At 46.1% G+C, this 19,575-nt stretch overlaps 1 protein-coding gene across 1 annotated transcript; it reads left to right on the forward strand.

Moving 5' to 3' along the window:
• Nucleotides 1-17,358: 17,358 nt before the first annotated feature.
• Nucleotides 17,359-18,983, forward strand: LOC101785874 (probable carboxylesterase 18). Its single transcript, XM_004978956.3, has one exon. It carries the CDS (start codon nt 17,669-17,671, stop codon nt 18,728-18,730), a length of 1,062 nt encoding a protein of 353 aa, XP_004979013.1. The 5' UTR covers nt 17,359-17,668; the 3' UTR covers nt 18,731-18,983.
• Nucleotides 18,984-19,575: the final 592 nt, after the last annotated feature.

Raw genomic sequence — 19,575 nt, forward strand, 5'->3', positions numbered from 1 at the left:
TAGCAAATCTTTAGAGTCTTCAACAGATTTGTCATGTACTGAACAACAGATATAGCAAGTGTGAGTATACTTATGGTTGGTACGCAACAAGTGTGGGGAAATGTGTAGTGTAAGGCCTGTATTTAAGCACTTTTAATGTTGGTCAAGTTTTATTAGCAAGCTATTTACTAGAATGAAAGTTTATACCACCCAATTAAGCATAAGATCAAGAGTATATCACCAACATAAAAAAAACATGTTAATTATTCTTCAAGTTCAATTATCATGCGAGGGTCCAGGCGCCCTTGACCGTGAGCATGGCTGAAATACTAGTTTTACACTCTGCAGAGGTTGCACACTTTCACCATAAGTTGCGTAAAAGTTCAAGAGAACTTTAGACCCAACCATGCTGTGCAAAAGTAGGCATTTTATCAAACTACTGAGGTGTGACTGCATAGGCATGCTACGAGACCTTTACAAAGATTCCCTAGTAGGTAGTAATCCACTAAGGTTTTGACAGTTGCGTGTGCATAGTCCTCCCCTAAAGTGAGTATCTACCAAGAGAATACCACTCAAAGGGACCGAGCTATACCCCATCACAAGACCCACTTTTGCCCTTCCAATATGACCACCACAAACGAGAGTCTCTAATTAGGAAGCCAAGACCAAAGCCCGTTGGTCTTATGGTTGTACTATTTTCCAAGGTGGTCAGTCCATGTTCCAATTAAGGCATATGAGTGGTTGTAATTATCAAAAGTACATAATAGAAATAAATCAGGTTCATCATTATTCATTACTTCCCACCATAAACCAGGTATAGCAACTAGCATAGCAGCCCAATAATAAAATAAAACCAAAGTTGACAAGGGATAATATGAAAACTAGGTAAATCCTTAATTAGGACCATCAAATTAAGACTCAAGTGTGCATAGCATATGTTTCATATATAAATGTTGTATAGGACAGAATGTGATCAAGAACACAACTTGCCTTTATCCACAGTACCGCTGCTACTTAGAATGTCTCCGTCTCCTTACTCTTGAATGTCCTTGAAGTGTGTTCGTTCTACACGTGACAATCATCCAAAGCAAATATCTAGAACACGTACATACAAGCAAAGAAATGAAATAAATTAAAAACAGTACACCAATCATTATAAACAGTACTAAAAGCAGTACAAAGCTAATCTACACGTTAAGATGAACGTGTGAGTGAAAGAATCACCCAAAACAGAACTAAAACGCAAAAGATATGGACTAAACATGGTACAGGGGCATAACTGCGAGAAAACAAGCTTCTAGGGGCCTAACTGTGAAAAACTGAGGACCTAAACCTAATATCGTACAAAAACTCGAGGGCTAACGCGCAAAAGCTACTAGATCGCGAGAATCTAAACTTGATGAGGATTTTTTCGCAAAACTCTCAAGACAAACAATTAGATCCGTATTTTCCTTTTTCTTCGAGGGCTAAACTGTAAAAAGCAACTTCATCTTCAACCTTCGGCCGGCCCTATCCACTCAGCCAGCCAGGCTACCGGCGGCGCTCGGGCTGAGAGTGGGGCGCTTGGCGATGGCGGCTGGGCCAGGGGGCAGCACTAGGTGGCGACGGCCGGGCCAGGGCGGCGGCGTAGGCAAGCGGTGGTTGGACGGCGTGGGTACGGGCGGCTGTAGGCGGCGCTTCACAGGTAGGCGGCTTGGCGGTCGGGGCGCAGGGCGCGACGCAGCTCGGGGTTAGGAGTCGGTGGGCCGGCGTGGGCGCCCAGGAGGCAGCGAGGCTGCTCGGTGGGCAGGTGAAGAATAGCAGCGCACAGGGGTTCGGCGAGCAGGAGCTCGGCCATGGCCGGCCATGGAAAGCGCCAGGAACCATAGAGAGAAAGAAAAGGGCAAAAAAAGGGATTCGCCAAGAACGACATCCAAACTCGCGGTTGAACGGCAAAATGGAACAAGGACAATGAGACGAACGCGTTGGTGTGCTCACCTTTCACCTTTAGATCCGTATGTTCAACGTCGAACTACGGGAGCTAGGGTTGTCGAAGTAAGGTGGGGTTTACAGCGTTGGAAAGAGAACGTTAAGGAGATCACCGGAAAGTATTTATAGGCCGGGTTGCAGTCCGAATTTATTTTCCTCCTTTTTCTAATTTTGTGAATTAATTTCGGATTAAAAAACAATTCTAGAAAATTCTAAAATCATAATTAAATCACCAAAAATACTCCAATAACTCAAAAAAATTCAGGAAAATTCCTGAAGATGATTTGGAAAACGAGGAACCCAAATAAAATACATGAAGTTCCTAGAAATGCTTGTAGAACCATCCAAAAATTGGATTAAACTCTAGGAAAATGAGAATAAATTTTAGAGGACCCTGATCATCATCGGAACACATTTTTAAACTTTTCACACTAAAGGAATAAGAAATGCAGCCAGCATAAATGCAACACACATAAACCTATGGTTCATTAAGTTAATTTTAGAAAAAGATTTTAATGCCTAATAAATTCACAAAGAAACCTTAAGGTCTTAAACAAACTCAAACAAACTCTAGAGAAATTCTAATTAATTTTTATTAACTTGCAAATGATGAAATTAGGGTGTTACAAACCTACCCCCCTAAATGAATCTTGTCCTCGAGATTTGGATGGGCTGGCAAAGAGTTAAGGACATTCTGCCTTCAACTTATCTTCTCATTCCCATGTAGCTTCATCTTCTGAATCATGACTCCATTATACCTTGCACATTCTAATTACCTTGTTCCTTGTAATCCTTTGCAACATCTCCGATATTTTAACTTGATACTTAGTATAGGTTAAGTCATCCTGCACATTTAGCTCTCCCATAGGCAATTGCTCCTTTGGTACTCTTAAGCACTTCTTCAGCTAAGATATGTGGAAGACATTATGGACATCTGAAAGTTGAGTTGGTAACTCTAACTGATATGCCACTTCTCCTCTTCTTTCCAATACCTTGAATGGGCCAATGTAGCAAGGTGCTAACTTGCCTTTGACCTTGAATCTCTATAATCCTTTTATAGGTGATACCTTCAAATAAACATAATCACCTACTTCAAAGGTCAATTCCCTATGACAGGTATCAGCATAGTTCTTTTGCCTCGATTGTGCAGTTCTCAAATTCTCCCTAATGACCTGCACTTTCCTTTCTGCATCACGTATGATCTCCGGCTCAAACAATTTTCTCTCTCCAGTTTCATTCCAGAATACTGTAGTTCTGCACCTCCTTCCATACAGAGCTTCAAATGGAGCCATCTTGAGACTGGCCTGATAACTATTATTATAAAAGAACTCTGCATAAGGTAAACTCTTATCCCAACTTTTACCTTACTGGAGAGCACAGGCTCGCAACATATCTTCCAATATCTGATTGGTCCTCTCCGTCTGACCATCCATCTAAGGATGATAGGCAGAACTAAAGTTCAAACTTGTGTCCATAGACTCATGTACTGCTGCTAAAATCTTGATGAACTGTGTACCTGTGTCTGACACAATCTTCTTAGGCACTTCATATAGGCAGACAATTCTGGACATATACAACTCTGCTAATCTAGCTCCTGTGTAAGTGGTCTTGACTGGTATAAAGTGAGCAACTTTGGTCAATCTATCGACTATAACCCTTATAGAATCATATCCAGCTTGTGTGCGAGGCAATCCCACAATGAAATCCATACTAATCTCCTCCCACTTCTACTCTGGTATTTTCAATGGTTGAAGCAATCCTGCTAGGATCTGGTGTTCAGCTTTAAATCTCTGATAGGTATCACATAAAGCAACATACTGAGCAACATCTCGCTTCATACCGTACCAGCAATATCGTTCCTTGAGATCTTGATACATCTTAGTACTGCCAGGATGAATGGAGTAGGCAGAATCATGGGCTTCTCTCAATATCAGCACCTTGAGAGGTTCCAAATCTGGCACACAGATTTAATTTCCAAGCCAAAGCGTTCCTGGATCATCTATCTTGTAGTCAGGTGCTTTCCCTTCCTTTATTAGTTGTTTCTTTGATCTTAGCATCCTCAAGCTAGCCTTTCCATATCTCTTGTTCCAAGGTAGGTTCGACTTCCATAGTTACTCCTTTTGTATGAGCAATTATTCCAAGGTTGAGTCTCTCAAACTTGTTAAACAACTCCTTGGGTAACTAGTGTACTAGAGCCATGTTAACATGTCCCTTACGACTCAAAGCATCTGCAACAACATTTGATAATTGATCTCCAGATCATAGTCCTTGATCAAGTCCAACCAACGGCGCTATCTTAGATTGAGGTCCTTCTGAGTGAAGATATACTTCAAGCTCTTGTGGTTAGTGTAGATCTGGCATCCGGTTCCAAGGATGTAGTGCCTCCAAATCTTTAAAGCATGAACTACTGCTGCTAACTCCAAATTATGAGTAGGGTAATTCTACTCATGCTTCCTTAATTTCCTAGAGGCATAGGCTATAACATGTCCTTCATGCATAAGCACACAACCTAGGTCTTGTCGAGATGGATCACAATAAATATCAAAACTCTTATGAATATTAGGCATCACTAGCACTAGGGTTGTAGTCAACCTCTTCTTCAACTCTTCAAAACTAGCTTGACAAGATTCAGTCCACTTGAACTCTTTCCCTTTCTCAAGTAGTGAGGTAAGTGGCTTCACTATCTTGGAGAATCCTTCTATGAATCTGCGGTAGTATCCCGCAAATCCAAGGAAACTCCTAGTCTCTATCACTATCTGAGGTGGTACTTACTTTAACACATCTCTGACTTTCCCTGGGTCAACTGCAATATCTCCATTGGTGATGACATGTCCAAGAAATGAAACTTCACTCAACCAAAACTCGTACTTGCTGAACTTAGCATACAAGTGATATTCTCTAAGCTTCTGTAGCACAAGTCTCAAGTGTTCCTCATGCTCCTCTTCATTCTTGGAGTATATCAAAATATCATCAATAAAGACAACCACAAACCTATCCAAATACTGCATAAACACCTTATTCATGAGATACATGAAGTAGGCGAGGGCATTAGTCAAGCCAAAAGACATAACTGTATAATCATATAGTCCATATCTGGTAGTAAATGCGGTCTCCGAAATGTCTGATGGCCTGATCTTCATCTAATGGTAACATGATCGCAGATCAATCTTGGAGAAAACCTTAGCTCCTCTCATCTGATCAAATAGATCTTCAATCCAAGCTAGTGGATACTTGTTCTTGATGGTCACCTCATTAAGTGATCTGTAGTTCACACACATCCTTTTAGTACCATCTTTCTTCTCTACAAATATAACTGGTACTCCCCAAAGTGACAAACTAGGATGGATGAAGCACTTATCTAATAGTTCCTTCAGTTGTTTATTAAGATCTTGTAACTCATCACTCGACATTCTATATGGTCTCTTGGAAATGGGTGCAATACTAGGTATAAGATCAATAACAAACTCCACTTCTCAGTCTGGTGGTATGCCTGCCAAGTCATCTGGGAAGACATCTGGAAATTCACAAACCTCTTTAATATCTTCCATGGGAGTACCCTTCATGCCACACAATATGTTGTTGATGTAGACACATACTCAATCCTTTCCCCTTGTGAGCTTGTAAGGAGTACTAACCTCTTGGCACTCTGAATTACCCCATCACATCCACCTAACTACTCCATCCCAAGGATTACATCAGTCCCTCCAGATTCCAAGATGATGAGGTTCGCTGAAAATTCTCTGTCCATTATTTTTATTTTCACTCGTGGGCAAATATATTGGGCCTTCATTTCTCCCCCTGGGGAATTGACTAACATAGGTCTCCTCATAATATGCTTGGGTATGTTATGGTTGGTCACATATTGAGTAGTCATAAAGGAATGTGATGCGTCGGGGTCAAATAGTGCTAAGGCGGGGGTCGAGCTGACAACGAATGTTCCGAGCACAACATTATGGGATTCCTGAGCACTATCGATAGTCACATGGTTTACCTTTCCTGGAGTGTACTTCTTCTTTCCCTTGTTCTTCTGGAGTTGAACAATCTTCTTAGGACAGTTCCTGGTGAAGTGACCAATTTCTCCACAATTGTAGCATTCATTCCCCTTTTTAGGAATATTTGTGACATTAATCTTCACCGGGGTGTCAACAGGGGTGAATTGACATTTCTACTGTGAATTGGAGTGTTGAACCTCCTCATCAAGGTGTTGGAACTGATCCTGCCCAAGGTTTCCATTCTTCTCCCTAGAAGATAATAAGGGTCCTTGTGGTTCGGTGAAACGAGGACGAGTGTTACTGCTGAATTGTCCCTTGGAGTTGAACTTCCTGTTCTTCTCCATCAACTCATGGCGCTTGTCCTCCACTAGTATCGCCTTGTCCACAAGTTGGTGAAAATTAGGGAAAGTGTGGGCCACTAACTGATATTGAATAGGTCCATTCAGACCTTCTAGAAAGTGGTCTTGGTTCTTCTCATCATTATCCACTTTTTCAGGCGCATAGCGAGATAGCTGGATGAACTTATCTCAGTACTCACACACAAACCTCCCTCCTTGCTTAAGACTGAGAAACTCCTTCTTCTTAAGCTTAATCACACTGGCTAGAATGTAGTGCACTCTAAAGTTATTCTTGAACTCTGACTAGGTGATGGTAGATGTGTCTACATGGGTACCTGTGTATGAATCCCACCAATCTGCAGTAGGTCCTTCTAATCTTCCAGAAGCATATAGGACCTTCTCCCTATCATTACATTGGGTGATCTCGAGCTTCTTCTCTACAGACCTAAGCCATTCATCAGCTTGCAGTGGGTCTGTTGAGTGAGAGTAGGTAGGAGGTTTATGGCTCCTGAACTCCCTATGCTTGACCCTAGGTTGCATAGGTGGCACTGGTGGCGTTTGGTTCACCTCAGCTTGCAAACTGGCCACAGTGTTGGCCAGGTTCTGCAACAGCTGAGTCTTGGCGGCAAAGAATAGCTCCATCTCTTCTAGTGGCACCTGGTTCTACTGAGGATCGAGGTTGGAGCTGCTCCTCCTCTGACGGGACTGTGCAGGCTGATCAACTCCGGATCTGGACCTTGTGTTCACCATCTGATGATTAAAAATATGAGACTCAGATAGTTATAGATAGAGATAAACCTAGAGGATAGAGTGATAGGAGATCCAGTTACAATAGATTTTGTTCATCACACTCAATCAGGTGTAACTATCACGGACAAATGACAGATTCTAAATATTCCACTAACATGCAGGTTTCTCTCTGTTAGAAAATCCAAAAATCACAAAACTTTGATAGAAAATAACCCATTAAATTCTGAAACTAACCCAATTGGATTCATATCAATCATAGTTATGTAGCTCCAGATATATTTCAAAGAGCACAGTTGTGTCGGATGGTGACGAGAATAGATTTTTGAGCAGCACAAGGCTTGTATGATAGATAGATGGATAGATAAATAAAATATTGTGCAAGATTAAGGTTGATTGAGATAGGATAAAACCCAACTAAACAACTTTGATACTAAAACTGATGTCATTGTGGTCATCACTTCACAACACATCACAGTCATTACAAAGAACCAACTCAAGCAACTTAACACAATGACAAGCACACTCACAAACGATTCGATTCTAACATTTTACAACTAATAAGAAGACTTCCTAAGTTATCTTAAGGGTTAAAAGGGAACACTGGTCCTAGAACTAGGAGAACCATAGAGGACCATCTTGCGGGGCAGAGAGTTGGTTGCACACTCTTCTTCATCCAAGTCCTCTCCCAACTCTTTTGGTAGTTTCTAATCTCCTCTTGGCTTTGCTTCTAGGATCTCATTCTTCCTCCTAGTTTCATCTAGCTGCACATGCTCTTCAATTTGTCCTACTGCTTCATGCTCATAAGGCTGGTGAACATGTAGGGTTGGTCCAAAAGCACTCTTGCGAGCAGTCTTCCTTTCTCTAGTCATCTAAGGATAACATGAAGGGCTTTAGAATAAATCTTAGAAAATAGAGCAAGGTAGGGTAAAATAAGCAGGGCTTACGAAGCAAGGGTGAGATAAATCATCAATGGGCGAGGTGTAGCAATAAGATAGCAAGAATAGCGAAAGCAAGGCTACTAAAGCATTATAATCCTTAAATTCGACCATTTTCTAACTAGGCTAACGTCCTACAGTCAACACGGCGCTGATGCCACTTCTATCACACCCGGTTTTAAAGGGCAAAACTAGATGACTATCATATGTGTGCCAGGATCAAGTTTCACACATACGCTAACTTCAGTAAATATCAAATACAATGTTATAATGTAAAGAGAGAGTTACATAGATTACATAACCAGAAATGAGATAAAAATCTCTAGTATAAGCAACGGATCTCCAACAACTCCATAGGCAGTTGACTGGGGGAAACGTACGCCTAGCAAATCTTCAAAATCTTCAACAGATTTGTCTTGTACTGAGCATCAGATATAGCAAGTGTGAGTACACTTATGGTTGGTACTCAGCAAATGTGGGAAAATGTGTAGTGTAAGGCCAAGTAAAGGAATAGCTAACTGGTTTACTGCATTTAAGCACCTTTAATGTTGGTCAAATTTCATTAGCAAGCTATTTACTAGAGTGTAAGTTTATATCACCCAATTAAGCTTAAGAGCAAGAGTATATCACAAACATAAATAAAATATAAATAAAACACATTTTAACTATTCTTCAAGTTCAATTATCATGCGAGGGTCCAGGCGGGTCAGGACCATGAGCATGATTGATATACCAGTTTTACACTTTGCAGAGGTTGTACACTTTCACCATAAGTTGGATAAAAGTTTAAGAGGATATTAGACCCAACCATGCTATGCAAAAGTAGGCACTTATCACACTACCAAGGTGTGATTGCATAAAGACGCTATGAGACCTTTACAAAGATTCCCTAGTAGGTAGTAGTCCGCTAAGATTTTGACAGTTGCGTGTACATAACGTCCCCTAAGGTGAGTATCTACAAAGAGAATACCACTCAAAGGGACCGAGCTATACCCCATCACAAGACCCCCTCTTACCCTTTCGACAAGACCATCACAAACCAGAGTCTCTAATTAGTAAACCAGGACCAGAGCCTGTTAATCTTATGATTGTACTGTTTTCCTAGGTAGTCACTCCATGTTCCAATTAAGGCATGTGAGTGGTTATAATTAACAAAGGTTTATAACAAAAATAAATCAGGTTCATCATTGTTCATTACTTCCCACCATAAACCAGGTATAGCAACTAGCATAGCTACCCAACAATAAAATAAAACCAAGTTGATAAGGGATAATATGAAAACTAGGTAAATCCTTAATTAGGACCCATCAAATTAAGACTCAAGTGTGCATAGCATATGCTTCATATGTAAATGTTATATAGGACAGAATGTGATGAAGGACACAACTTGCCTTTATCCACAGTACCGCTGCTACTTAGAATGTCTCTGTCTTCTTACTCTTGAATGTCCTCGAACTGTGTTAGTTCTACTCGTGACAATCATCCAAAGCAAACATCCAGAGCAAGTACATACAATTAAAGAAATAAATTAAATTAAAAACAGTACACCAATCATCATAAAACATTACTAAAAGTGGTACAAAACTAATCTACACATTAAGACGAATGCGTGAGAGAAAGAATCACTCAAAACGGAGCTGAAACGCAAAAGATATGGACTAAACATGGTACAGGGGCATAATTGCGAGAAAACAAGCTTTCAGGGGCCTAACTGCGAAAAACTGAGGACCTAAACCTAATTTCATGCAACACCTTGAGGGCTAACGTGCAAAAGCTTAAAGACGAACTTTATCATGAGAATCTAAACTTTATGAGGACTTTTTTGCAAAACTCACAAGACACAAACTATTAGATCTGGATTTTCCTTTTTCTTCGAGGGCTAAACTGCAAAAGAAACTTCATCTTCAACCTTTGGCCGGCCCTATCCACTCGGCCAGCCAAGCTGCCGGCGGCGCTCGGGCCGATAGGGGGGCGCTCGGTGGCGGCGGCTGGGCTAGGGGCGGCACTAGGCGGTGGCGCTAGGCAGTGCAAGCGAGTAGTGGCTGGACGGTGTGGGCGCGGGTGGTTGCAGGCAGCGCGTGTGGCACTGCACAGGCAGGCGGCTCCAAAGGCAAGGGGCAAGGCATGGTGCAGCATGGGGCCAGGAGGCAGTGGGCCGGCGCGAGCACCTAGGAGGCGGCGAGGCTGCTTAGCAGGCAGGCACAGGATAGTAGCGCACAGGGGTTCGGCGAGCAGGAGCTCAGCCATGGCTGGCCATGGAGCGCGCGAGGAACACAAGAGAGAAACAAAAGGGAAAAAAGGATTCGCCAAGAATGACCTTCAAACTCGCAGTTGGATGGCAAAACGAACGAGGATGATAAGACAAACGTGTTGGTGCGCTCACCTATGGCCAGGGAACTGCAGGAGTTAGGGTTGTCGAAACGAGGTGGGATTTGCCGTGTTGGAAAGAGAACGTCAAGGAGATCATTGGAAAGTATTTATAGGCCGGGTTGGAGTCCGGATTTACTTTTCTCCTTTTTCTAATTTTGGGAATTAATTTTGGATTAAAAAACAATTCCAAAAAATCCTAAACACATAATTAAATCACGAAAAATACTTCAAAAACTCCAAAAAATTCATGAAAATTCCTACATATGATTTGGGAAATGAGGAACCCAAATAAAATACTTGGAGCTCCAAGAAAGACTTGTAGATCCATGCAAACATTGGATTAAGCTCTAGGAAAATGAGAATAAATTTCAGAAAAATCTGGAAAATTCTCAGAGGACCCTAATCATCGTCTGAACGCATTTTTAAACTTTTTGACACTCAAAGAATAAGAAATGCAACCAGCATGAATGAAACACACATAAACCTATGGTTCGTTAAGTTAATTTTAGAAAAATATTTTAAAGCCTAATAAATTCACAAAGAAACTTTAAGGTCTTAAACGAACTCAAACAAACTCTAGAGAAATTCTTATTAATTTTTATTAACTTGCAAATGATGAAATTATGGTGTTACAATGCACTTCTTGTCGAAGAAGCGATGTAAGTAGCTCAGTAGGGTCTTGCCTTCTTATTGTTTAACTTGAGACAAGTCGATCCTGTTGCCAGGACACTGCATTGCCCTTGCGTAGTATTGGTGAATGCTATCTTGAGGTCTTTCCACAAGTCCATGGAGTTCTTATCCAATGATTCAAGCCATGTGAATGGCGTTGCCTCCATGCATATGGGGAAGTAGATGACTTTAGTGTCGTCATTTTCCCTAGCTGCTTGTACTAACAGTGAGTAGCAATGGAGTCAATAGACTGGGTCCTACTTGCCATCGTACTTGGTGATACCCGAGTTTTGAAATTTTCATATAGAATTGTCCTCCTCACACATCTTGAGAAGGTGGGGAACCCGTAAGTATCATCTCCTAGGTATTTGACTTCTTGCTCGCGCTCACGGCACCGTCCGTCGATGATGGTACGAGCGTCGTAGCTAGCTTTGATCTTGTTGCGGAGGTTTTCTACTAGGCGTTCAGGTTCTAGGTTAACCCCACAGAGGCCATGGCCTCAAGAGAGTCCTACCCGACTATCTTCAGGTCCAGCTTGGCTTGGCTTGGCGCCTCCAAGTTGGCTTGGTCTGGCGCCTTCGAGTTAGCTTGGTCTGGACGGAGGGCCTCAATGGCTGTTGCCATATTAACTACACTGGGATGCGGAGCGTTGGACTGACTATATCGGATTCTACTGATCGAGTTGTTCGTACGCGAGTTCCGCCAGTTGAGCCAACTATCTAGTGGACTTGTTCTGAGGTATCGCACAGGTGATAAGATCAATAGACGCGACGGTGGCTAGAGGAGTATGATGATGATGCGTTTGAACTGCTTCAAAGGCGTTATCCAGGTTCTGGATTGGTAGGTCTACTGCAAGGCGCAACGGCGCTCTGCTCTTGCGGTGTTTCTTGCTCATCATCGAGTTCTTTGGGCTTCAGTCTCTTCTCCGACAACATTGGCGGTGAGTTCATCCTGCGAGACGTCATCCGAGTGATGCTCATGTAGCAGGTTTCTGTCCCGTTGTTCTTCTTCTTCATCCTCTTGTCCAATAATGACGGTGAAGAGTTCTCGCTCTGGAGAGTGGCTTCCCGAGTTTGAAGTGATGACCTCTATGGTGTCGCCTTCCTCGTAGATGGGCGACATAGGAGCTCCCTCCTGGTACGACAGAGTGTCGAGGTAGGCGATGAGGCGTGAATTGTCATTTTGGCAAGAGCGGGTGGCTTCATGTTGGGCCAGTAGATGAATCTGCCTTGGGGAGTTGATGTGATTACCAGGCCCTACTGCGGACCTTTTAAAGGAGTCTCCTCGTCCGGGTCCGAGTAGTAGTCGAGGTCCTTGATCGTATCCATATTAGATTGTGATCTGAACAGGGCAGCTTGATAACTAGTGGTCGTGTTGCGGAGTCCGAACGTGAATCGACTCGGGTGGTAGTCCGACTCGCATGATGGCTTATGTGCCAGCTGGTGAAAGTCAATTCGTTTGGCGAGAGAAGTCGAGTTGAACTCAATCTCATCCCCCCAGCCTCTGACTAGGTTAGAAATTGAAAATTCGTCAAAATTCTCGACGAGATTCTCCATAGCTTGGCGCTGGAGCTTCATGGTTTGCTGCTTCTTTTCTAAGGTTGACTCAATGTGGCGGTGGAAATTTCCAACACTGCTTGCGATGCAAATCCAGGAGCTGAAGACAAACGTTTTGCCTGCTTCAAACACGACGATTGGCTTGATGATGACTTGTGCCATCGAGTTTGCTAGTGGATTCTCGGTGAGGTCCCCTACCTGGCGCACCAGCTGTCGGTGTTTAAACCCGGCAACCTACTGAGGAGGATGCCCAAGGTAGTGTTTTGGTTAGTGGGGCTCGTCGAGATTAGGAACTCTAAGGTAAATGTAGACACACGATTTAGATAGGTTCGGGTCTCTGAATAGCGTAATACCCTACGTCCTGTGTGTTGGTTGGATTGAATTGCTTTGGAAGGGGTCCTGCCTCGCCTTATATTGCTGGGGGTAGGGTTACAGGTCAGTTGGTTACAAGAATACTAGTCAAATACAACTAGAGGAGTTCTACTTTTATTACTATGAGTACTTTTTCTAATCCTCGGCTAGTTTCTGTCTGTTCATGTAGACTATACCGTCCTATGCCATAATCTCCATGTTAGATACGTCTCGATGTCCAGCCCCATATTTTAGGACTATCCAAACCTTCTGGTGAATCCATAGATGTATGTATGACAGTAGGCTCGGCGGTGGCTGCGGGTTGTGGGCAGCAAGGCCGGGTGGTGATGGCGCTGCCGGCCGGGTGGTAGGGGACCCCCGGTGGGGGTGCCGGCGGCAGGGCGAGCGGCGATAGTGGTTAGTGGAGGGTGGGGTGGTAGGTGGGTAGAGCAGCACAATGGCTGGTCACCACCAGCCGTGGGCGGTGGTGGAGGCCAACGGTAGCAGTGGTGGTGCGGCAGAAGAAGAATGAGGTGATGAAGAAAAAAGAACAGAGGAGGAAGAAGACGGAAGGAAGAAGAAAGAGACGGGGAAGGAGATAAGGTGGGCCCCACTGTTTGCCGCGGATGCGCGGTCGCTCAATAGGAGCCCCGTTCAATATGGGCGCGTGAGGTTTTATTAGTTTGGATGGTTTTTCCCTCGCCGTTTGGGGTAGTGTATAGCGACTAGTGAGGGTTTACACCGGGAACATGTCTTTTCAAACATCTTCTATGATGAAATCAGAGTTTCAAGCATTTCTATAAGAAATTTGCATCTAACAATACCATATCCAATGGATAAGTCACGGTTTGGATAGTCAGGTTCGTATAAGAAAACATGGTTTTTCAATCCGAGCGTCTTCCACGCCGGAGTCAATAATCATCTATAAGAAACTTATGTGTTGCCTAAAGATAGATCGGTAGATGTCGTACTAACAGATTAATCATAGTTGTGGGGCAACCTAGCGAGAGTTCACATTGGGAGCACGGTTTTTTAATCTGAGTATCCATTTAAGCATCAACGAATGTTTATAAGAAACTTAACATGTCACCTAAAAGGTAAAAAAAATATATGAAAAGATACCATATCCAATAGATCAATTCCGGATTGAGGCAGTCTTGTGAGGGTTCACATTAGGTAACGCAAGTTTTCAATCTGAACGTATTCGATGCTGGAGTTAGTGATCATCTATAAGCACTTAAATATATAATGATAGATACCATTATCCAGAGGATTCTTCGCAATTTGGAGCAGCCTGACGAGGGTTCGCACTAGGACAGTTTTTACATCAAGCATCTTTCATGCTGATTATCTTTAAAAAACTTATATGTCACATAAAGATATATAACATGATGGATATCATATCCAATGGATCAAACATTGTTTGGGACAGTCTAGCTACTGAGGGTTCACATTTGGAAACACGGTTTTTGGACGAGCGTCTTACACGGTGGAGTCAATAACTATCTTTAAGAAACTTGCATGTTGACTAAAGATAGCATGATTAATACCATATCAAATGGATTAATTGTCGTTTTTCAATTGGGGCAAGGGTTGCACTGGAAACACGGTTTTTCAATCCAAACGTCTTTCATAGTAAAGTCAATGGTTATATCTACAAGAAACTTATTACATGTCATCTTAAAGATAGCACGATAGATACCAAATCCAATAGATCAATTGTGGTTTGGGCAATCTAGTGATGGTTCACATTGCAAAACATGGTTTTTAATCTGAGCGTCTTCCTCAATGATTTTCTATAAGAAATTTACAGGTCACCTTAATGATAGTATATGATAGATACGGTATTCAATGGATCAATTGTGGCCGGTTTGGGCAGACTAGTGAGGATTCAATGGAGTCAATGATTATCTTAAGAGGAAGGCCTAGCTGCATGGCTGCATAGATGCTATGCCATGGGAGGGTAACACAACAATCAAGAGATCGATGACATGATCAACAGGCGACACACTTGTGATACAATGGCGAAACACTTAATTGTTGTTTCCAATTGTGCAATAATTCAGAGCCGAAGTGTGTGTATCCAAGAAAAGACACGCGGCAGTAGATGCACACTCAACAAAACACAAAGGACATACACACTTCTGAAAGAACAATCCCCACCCAGAACACAACATTAACAACTTCCTTTCCATCCAACCCTTTTTATCCCGGTTGACTTTAGATCCGGGGTTAAAGGACGTTTAGTCCCGGATCAAAAACTGAACCACCGACAGCTACCGACGGGGGAGCTTTAGTTCCGGTTGGAAAGACCAACCAGGACTAAAGCCCCACCTTTTATCCTAGTTGTAACGGCTAAAAAAATGGCCACCAACGGTGGGAGCTTTTATCCTGGTTGGAAACACCAATCGGGACTAAAAACCCCCTTTTAGTCTCCCCTCTCTCCACCTTATCTTCTCTCCTCCTCTGCCTTTCTCCCTCGCGCAGGCAATCTTTCTTTCTTTCTATCTTCCTCCCCTCCCATTCTTCCTGCAAGCGCGGGTGGCGCGGGCACGGCTCCCAGCAGTCGGAGAGGGCGAGCGAGCTAGCGGAGCGCTTTTTTTATTTTTTAACTTTTTAGTCCCGGTTGGTTTTACCAATTGGGATCAAAATGGGTTTTTAGTCTCGGGTGAATGACCCGGGACTAAAGACAACCCCTTTTATCCTGAATAGATAGTTCCAGTTGGATTTTTAGCATCTATGACCCTATCCAACCGGGACTAAAGTTGTGTTTCCCACCAGTGCAGTTGTTCTGATGATGACACGATCAACAGGAGAGACGCTTGTGATACACGACGGCGCGACGACGTTTGTGCGCGCGCGCATAGGTTTGGTGACCTGCAACGCCTCCTCGTCAACAGGGTAACTTAGGAGGTGTTTGGTTCCACCTTGCGAAACTTTAGCAACTAAAGTTTAGTCCCATTTAGTTCCAAATTTGCCAAACATCCTTGCTAAACCTTGCTAAACTTTGGTTGCTAAACTTTAGCCCATAAGTAACCTTTTGCTTGTTAAACCTTACTAAAAGATGGGGTGGACACCCTTTGCCCCCATTAATACCTGTCTGGATACCCCTCTCTCTCATTAAGTCTCATTATGGGCAAATAGGTCATTGTTCACCTCATTAAGTGCTGTTTAGCCCATGGAACCAAACAACCATTCACTAAAGTTTAGCAACTTTAGCAACTTTTAACCCCTAAAATTTAACAAATGTATCAAACAGACCCTTACATGGATGTAGCGGGACGGCATATCAATACCGCCAAACCGTGTCTTTGTTTCAGGCCAGAACGGATATGGCTGCTAGAGTCTTGTGTACAGTGTTTTTCTCCAGAATCAACGGGTGTAAAAAGTCTCACGACAATAAGTAAAGTAGGCAACTGCCGCGTCTTGCAAGTTGCAATTGTCCTCATGCGGCACCGAACAAAGCTATCCACATCCACTGTAGCAGTAGCAGACGCCGTTTTTTTGTTTTGGGACGATGGACCCAAAGTTTTCGTGCATGCTTGTTCACACAAAAGAAAGAGCATCAGTTATACGGCCTACAGTTTACAAACTTCTCAAGTTGGCGTTGTTACTCCTCGAAGCAATCGTTGGATGGCTGTGCTGTTGCTTTTTATTGGGTGAGGAGGGTTTCTTCGTGCAAGTCAAGGACGAGTCCGTGGTATCTCACTTTCAAGAGCCATCAGTGTTATTTAGAAATCCCGATTTTGCTTTAGCTACGTTGAATCGATTCGTTCCCTGAACAATTCATATTTGCTTTAGGATGAAGTTTGCTATTGTGGATCTTTACTCCTTTGATCAGGAGGAACCTTTACTTTTCTATCGAGCAAACACTTTATGCGCCCTCCTCTCCAAATGTGTCGAATTCGGGCCGAGTGTAATGGGCTTTGAATTGGACACACTCGGCACGACAAGTGTAAGAGCCTCTTCTCTCTTCTGCCGTCTGTTGCGTAGCTCAGCCCAACCAACGAAGCTGGCCGACAACTCAAAGGCACGATTCCCTGGGCCGGTGTGGTGATATATCGGGCCCAGGGAGCTGGGTCCCACCCCAGTTCGGCTGACGGGCCCCCACAATGACTACCTTCCACGGCACACCTTCTGGAACGTGGCCGGGGAACCAAAGGACATGCCAAAGAGAACGTCGAAGTCCTATCGTACGCAACGCTGTTCATCCATGTTGTGTGGTTGCGGATGCCATTAACTTCCCGGCGACGGGCTCCTCCTCCGTCGGCGTCGTGCGCGGCTGGGACGGTGCATTCGATGCCAGCCGTGGCCGCTGCGGAGGTAGTTGCAACGGGGCCATTACTTCCCCCCACGGGACTCTGCACTCTGCAGATCTGCAATTCATCGTTTGCTCGAGCCCCACCGCCAACTACTAGAAACAACCCGCGCTCCCGGCCTCTCCGCTCCGCGTAAATATGCCACGACAGAAACCCAGGGCGGCGACCTGCTAGATTGTGACCGCGCGCGACAGCCCGCTGCGCGCCGACCGGACCCACCAGTCAGCGAAAGTAAAGATCGTGCGCGTCCCCGTCTCGCTAGAATTTTAGCGCGCAACGGACAGAGGAGGAAGACGACGGTGGACACAGGGACAGCCTTGTCGTGCCCTCCGAGACTCTTCCCACTCCAAGAGTCCAGCGCCACACGAACTCTCTCTCTCTCTCAACCCCCTCCTCAGCGCAGAAGCAGAGCGGAGCGGGAGCCAGCAGCGACAGACAGCCATGGGGCAGGCCGCCGGGGACCCGGCGCCGGCGGTGGAGACGGCCAAGGGGCGCGTGGCGCCGCCGATGCCGTGGAGGACGCGGCTGGTCGTGCTGGCGGCCGGCTACGTCACCGACGCCACCCGCCGCGCCGACGGCACCGTCAACCGCCGCCTCCTCGCCGTCCTCGATAAGGGCGTCGCCGCGTCGGGGACCCCGCGGAACGGCGTCGCGTCGCGGGACGTCGACATCGACGACCCCGCCGTGCCACTCCTCCGCGCGCGCCTCTTCTACCCCGCGGCCGGCGGCGTCGGCGCGGAGGACGAGGAGGGCCACCGGCCGCTCCCCGTGGTGGTGTTCTTCCACGGCGGCGGGTTCGCGTACCTCTCCGCGGCGTCCCCGTCCTACGACGCCGCCTGCCGCCGCATCGCCCGCCACGCGCGCGCCGCGGTGCTGTCCGTCGAGTACCGCCGCGCGCCCGAGCACCGCTACCCGGCCGCCTACGACGACGGCCTCGCCGCGCTCCGCTTCGTCGGCAACCACCACCACCACGACCACCAACCGCCGGTCGACGCCTCGCGCTGCTTCCTCGCCGGGGACAGCGCGGGCGGCAACATCGCGCACCACGTCGCGCGCCGCTACGCCCTCGACCCCTCCGCGTTCCCCCGCGTCCGCCTCGTGGGCCTCATCGCCATCCAGCCCTTCTTCGGCGGGGAGGAGCGGACGCCGGCCGAGCTCCGGCTCGACGGCGCGCCCATCGTGAACGTCCCGCGCACCGACTGGATGTGGCGCGCGTTCCTGCCCCCCGGCGCCGACCGCTCCCACGAGGCGTGCTCCCCGGCCGCCGCGGTGGCGGGGATCAAGTCCGCCCCGGCGTTCCCGCCGGTCACGGTCGTTGTCGGCGGGTACGACCCGCTGCAGGACTGGCAGCGGCGGTACTGCGACGCGTTGCGCCGCGAGGGGAAGGAGGTGCGGGTGCTCGAGTACCCCGACGCCATCCACGCGTTCTACGTGTTCCCGGAGTTCCCGGACGCCAAGGACCTCATGCTAAGGATCAAGGAGATCGTCGCCGGCAGCGAGTGACGGAGGATTAGGTTGGTGGATGTGGATGTGGAATTGCGTTGCGTGACGTACTGGGGTCAGTGACGTGGACTGGGACTGTGGGTGTTGTGTGACGTGGACCTCATCATACAGGGCGTGTGGGTCTGTGGATGCGCCGTGCGCGTCACAAGTTAGTGTGGTACTCATGTGAGATCGTCGCGATGATGAGTGGTGCAAATTAATGTTGATTTTGGTGCTCGATGACGATGAGTAGTCAGTGGGTCACTTTCAGCAACGAGCTAGGAACGGAGTAAGAGCAACTCCAGGAGATTTTTTCCTTTCCTTTTTATCCCCTTATAGGAAATCTCCTTTCATAATTTTTAGATTTTGAAGACGAATGTTGCGGCACTTCTCCTGTCCCCTTTCTACCTACCTGAAATGTGGCGCCCATCTATAAGTTATCCACTAATCTTCCTCCTCCCTTCTCATCTTCCCTTTCTCTCTGTTCGATCTTGCCTCTCCTCCCTTGGCTGGGTAGTAGTGGCGCTTGGCTCGCTCGCGCACGTCGGAGGGACCACGGTGGTGCTCACGTCCCATGGTGGATGGGTAGTGGCACTTGGCACGTCGTGGATGGGTGGCAGCGCCTGGCCTAGCCATGCGCATGAGCAAGTGGTGCAGGGGAAGGTGCAGCGAGGGCAAAGGATGGTGGTAGGGAGTGGGGTAGCCTGGGCGTGCGAGGGCAAGGGACGACGACGGGTGGCGAGTGGACGGGACACCACGGAGCCCAGAGCAAGGCCGTGCTAGCCGATGATCGTGCGGGCGACGGGTGTGCTGGAGGGGCGACAACGGGTGGTGGGCGACTGACCGATGCGCGGGTGGATGGGCCA

Source organism: Setaria italica, chromosome VIII (genome assembly GCF_000263155.2).
Source record: "Setaria italica strain Yugu1 chromosome VIII, Setaria_italica_v2.0, whole genome shotgun sequence".
Taxonomy (NCBI): domain Eukaryota; kingdom Viridiplantae; phylum Streptophyta; class Magnoliopsida; order Poales; family Poaceae; genus Setaria; species Setaria italica.

What these genes read in the sequence shown, in the direction of transcription:
- LOC101785874 (XM_004978956.3), top strand. Translation starts at nt 17,669, where the DNA reads ATGGGGCAGGCCGCCGGGGACCCGGCGCCGGCGGTGGAGACGGCCAAG.